The 4793-nt window shown below is 38.3% G+C and overlaps 1 protein-coding gene across 1 annotated transcript in view; it reads left to right on the plus strand.

Moving 5' to 3' along the window:
* The window catches only part of ftsj1 (FtsJ RNA 2'-O-methyltransferase 1), a 20043-nt gene that overhangs the window by 13385 nt on the left and 1865 nt on the right, over positions 1-4793 (plus strand). Inside the window, exons 8-10 of the mRNA XM_014026715.1 lie at positions 1699-1801; positions 2634-2717; positions 3018-3121. Of these exons, the coding sequence (XP_013882169.1) occupies positions 1699-1801; positions 2634-2717; positions 3018-3121 (291 nt within the window). The remainder of the gene's footprint in view (positions 1-1698; positions 1802-2633; positions 2718-3017; positions 3122-4793) is intronic.

Genomic DNA, 4793 nt, shown 5'->3' on the forward strand with positions numbered 1-4793 from the left:
AAGAAGATAACAGGAAGTAGAAGTAGTAGTAATATCACAGAAGTAGTATAAAATAGTAAACTCACTGACTACAATTTCCCAAAAACACAGCATACATAGCCGCTCCCAAGTAGGGAATTGTCTCTGGAAAGCCTCGATAAAAGACGCCAACGTCTCCTCTGATGATGAGCGCTAGTGTCGTGTTAGCAACATGTTATGTGTTTACATCCATCGTCGCCATGTTTGTAATAACTTATTGCGAGAACAAACGTATTCACGCGTGACTTTATTGCATTTCTTACTTAATGGAAACACCACAGTTGCGAAACTGTTCTTTTTTTTTTTTTTACTTTTACAGAATATCGACAAAGTTTTGCGCACATTTGCAATGGAAACGCAGCTACTGATATGGAAGGCCCTTCCTGCAAAGTAGTTTGGTCATAAAAAAGTTCTGAATTCTGAAATATGGTAAAATAACTATTTGTTTTTCTATTTTTTCAGTGTAAGGCATGTTTTAACTAATCTGTTCTTTTAAAAAGTACGGCCTGTACTGAGATGACCCATGTTACGAGTCACTCAGAACAGAGCGCACACTGCTCTTTAATCAGAGCTTAATCACAGTACATCAGAAATACATAATTACACATTTGATTATCAAAAATAGTTCAGATATGCCAATGAGGAAAGAGAATGTGTAGGGCATTTAAAGGGGACCTATTATGCAAAATTCACTTTTTTAAAGGTTTTTTTTACTCAACTTTGGGTATGTACATATTAAAAAACAGTCCTAGGACCAAAAAAATGCACCCAGGGGCATATTTACTGTAAGTAAATGTATTTTTAATGTATATTAACAACAAGTTTTATACTTCCGTCATTTTGGGATGTCACAAGCCGTACGACAACCCACCAGAACCTGTGTTCAGCCCCTCACCTAGCAACCCCCGGGTGAGGCTCCACCTCCTCAGTATAAAAAAACGTTACAGTTGTTGTTGTACAATGCGCAGCTCATTTCATAACAGGCCTCCAATAGGGTAATGGGTAGAGTGCTGGACCAGAGAGTGGGAGACCAGGGTTTGAGACCGGCATGGACACAATTTAATCATTTATTTTCATTCATTATGAACACGTTTTCTCATGTACCTCTATTGTTTAGCTTATTAAAGCCTTGTTAAAGCCTATTTGTTCGAGTTTCTGAGGTATTTTGACCGCTGCTGCTCCCTGCTCTGGTAACAGCATGCAGAGTGAGCGCAGAGCAGAGGAGGAAGAGAAAAAAAGAAGCTGGGACCACGACTCTGCCTCTGGGTCTCATATGGTTGTACAACGGAGCTTCTGCTATTATTAGCCATGCTAACTTAAACACTGGCTTTGGAGGGCGGAGTTAATGTCAACAGATTTTTGGAGGGCGTTACCAACAGAGCTCATTAACATAAACAGCTCTTCTGAACAGAAGTCAGAGCAGGCAGAAATAGAAAATGAGAAATTTTATTATCTGAGAATTTATTTTGTGCATTAAATTGAATGAACATGATCTGGATAGCCCACAGACATACCATAAACATTTCTAGGACCCATAATTGGTCTCCTTTAAGAATCAGTGTTAAACAGAATAAAATTTTCTTCAAAACCTTCCTAAGTTTGGTGCCACGAATCAAAGCGTAAACAGCAGTTTCTGCAGCGTAGACGTTGTGACAGATTAACGTGTCGTTCTTGTCTCAGATCTTCCGTGGTAAAGACGTGACGCTGCTGTACTCTCAGCTGAAGATCTTCTTCAGCTGTGTGACCTGTGCCAAACCTCGCAGCAGCAGAAACTCCAGCATCGGTGAGTCACCACTGTCACAGCAGAAAATGAATCACGTGTTAGGCTTGGGCGGTATGATGATATTTTTTTATACCGTGGTGGTATTAAAATATGGTGAGGGTATTTAAAAATGATGATGGTATGAGTCGTGAGGTGAAAAATTTCCACAGACTATATGTGACTATGAAGACTATGAAGATCAAACCTCTCAACCCTATCACATGCCCTCCTTCATTCCTGCCTCATAGCAAATAAAAACTAGATTAATTGAAATCATCTGCAGATTATAGTCTCTAATTGTGCTAGCGTTTTGTAAAATTTGTAAAATAAATAAATAAACATATTTCCCCTGGCTGGGGGAAGAATTAGTTACAACATTACAGTGTTTACTTTGCATCTTTATTGTATTTTTTTTTTTTTAGCCAAATGTACATTTTCCTATAGATTCAGATGTGGATAAATGTATTTGTGTCCTTTTTATAAAAAATTAAATGCCCACAAAGGTCACCTAAACAACTTAAAACTGACAAAGTAATAAAAATAAAGAAGTTACTAAAACCATCAAATGAAAATCAGTCACTGACGTTGAATTTTGGTGGACAGAATTACAGTATATGTACAAACTAATGAAACAAAGAATTGCCCCGAGAACTAATCTGTCCACAGTTGGACTCAGGTGTGTCCTGTAATCAGTCTCTGTCTGTCTGAAGGCTGACAAGTAGTCACAGGACTGTTTGGTGTCATGGTGTGTAACACACTGAATGTGGAGCACAGGAAGCTGAGGACAGAGTGTCTCAGTGACATCGTGTTGAGGATTTTCTCAACTACAGACATGTTGTGTTTCTCCTTGCAGAGGCCTTTGTGGTGTGTCAGAATTACTCACCTCCTGAGGGTTATGTCCCCAACATGTCCAACCCTCTGCTGGACCAGTCCTATGGTAACTATGAGGGCAGAATGGAGTCATCAATAATACATGTTTCAATGTAGGATTATCTGCTTGAAATGGTTTTCTGCTTTAAACAATATTTAGACTGTGATTTACTAAAGCAGTGGTATTATAATCTGTGTATACCTTCATAAAAACATATTTTTGTACAAGACTCGCTATAAGTGATTAAAAAAAAAAAGAAACGAAAGAAGACGACAGTTTCATTAAAATTCACTCAAAGTTTTCCGGTTCATTTGCTGAAGTTATTTTATTTATTCCTCAGTCTGAGTTTTGCTTTCTGTCTGTCAGATGTGGACTTCAACCAGATAGAGGGTCCAAACCGTATCATCGTTCCTTTTTTGGCATGTGGTGATCTAAGCGCCTTTGACTCGGACAGAACCTACCCCCTGCAGGTGAGGAGATTCCAACCTGAACACGGTTCATTAAAGTTAATCTATAACCATGAAAAGTTGAGGAAAAATAAAAGAATAAATAAAAGCTATTGGAAAAACATGCAGCGGTTTATATGATAACATCATTTTAACTTATTTCTTCTGAGCCAGTGTGAAATGAACCCATCTTATGTTAGTACGTTCATTATTAATTATCAGGCCTGAGGCAGATGCTGCTCGGTTTGGATCTGAGCTTAATGTTTGTTTCATTTCATGCTCACTTTGTCTGAAATAATTAATTTTTGCCAAAACAGGCTACACAGACGTAATACAGCTAGCTGCTGCTGCTGCCATCTGTGCTCATAAACCACCACAAAACTATTTGTAAATAACTTGTTTAAAAATAAACATTGATGGTGACGCCTGAACAGCTGTAAAACGTTAGGGTGTAGCTGATTTAAGACCACAGGGATGAATAAATCTCCAGTCGGTACGTAGTGCATCTTGGGATATGGCGGGCTGAGAAGGATGCACCAGACCTGCACTTTAAATCGAAGCAAAGGGAGGACACATTTGTGAGCCGCAATTAAAGGAGTCTTAGAATTTGGACAGGCTTCTGCGTGGCGCAGTGACGTAATCAGACGACAAATTTGACCTTCAAAGGATGCAGCCCCTGAATTTGGACACAGCTACTAGCTGTGTTTCCATTGACCATGAAAATGAGCAAATTACAATTTCAAAAATAAATTAGCTCAATGGAAACACGTCAATTTCGAAAAAAAAAACTTTCGACCAAATGTTTTTGCACTAGGAAGAGGTGGTTTTTCGGCCGTATCGAAATTGGTGTGTTTTGCAAAACTGCAATGGAAAAACTTTTTCGCATCACGGGAGTCACATGATCAAGAACCGGCTGTTTCTACTGGCTACAAAGACGACGACGAAGACAACATGAAGTAGAAGTAGTAGTAAAATCACTGAAGTAGTGAAAAAATGTAGTAAACTCACCGACTACAATTTCCCAAAAAACACAGCATACGGAGCCGCTCCCAAATATAAGGGGCTTGTCACTGGAAAGCCTCGATAAAACACGCCGATGTCTCCTCTGATGATGAGCGCTAGTGTCGTGTTAGCAACATGCTATGTGTTTAGATACATTGCCGCCATGTTTGTAATGACTTATCGTGAGAACAAACATATTCACGCGTGATTTTTTTTAGCATTTCTTACTTAATGGAAATACTGCAATTGCGAAACTGTTTTTTTTTTCATTAACAGAATATCGGCAAAGTTTTGCGCACATTTGCTATGGAAACGCAGCTACTGTTAGCTTGGTAGACCTGTCAAATTTAGTTCCTCTAAACCAGAGGTTCTTAACCTTTTTGACCTCGGGGCCCAATTTGTTGAACATAAAGTGACACGAGGCCCAGTCAGACATTAGCAATGTATGGATCAAAATGATAATTATTCTAAATCTTGGTTTAATTTTTATTATATTTACATCATATCTAAACTATCACAACTAACATAACTAAATTAAATACACTTACAGTTCAAAAGTAAAACTCCTGTCAAATAATCACAAGACATGATTATGACAAACAATTTTAATATTGTAACCTGCCCATAACAATTACTTGAACAAATATTAAGGTCAGTCAATAGACCACTCAGGCTTATCAGCACAAATATATAT

Source organism: Austrofundulus limnaeus, unplaced genomic scaffold (assembly GCF_001266775.1).
Source record: "Austrofundulus limnaeus strain Quisiro unplaced genomic scaffold, Austrofundulus_limnaeus-1.0 Scaffold584, whole genome shotgun sequence".
NCBI lineage: Eukaryota > Metazoa > Chordata > Actinopteri > Cyprinodontiformes > Rivulidae > Austrofundulus > Austrofundulus limnaeus.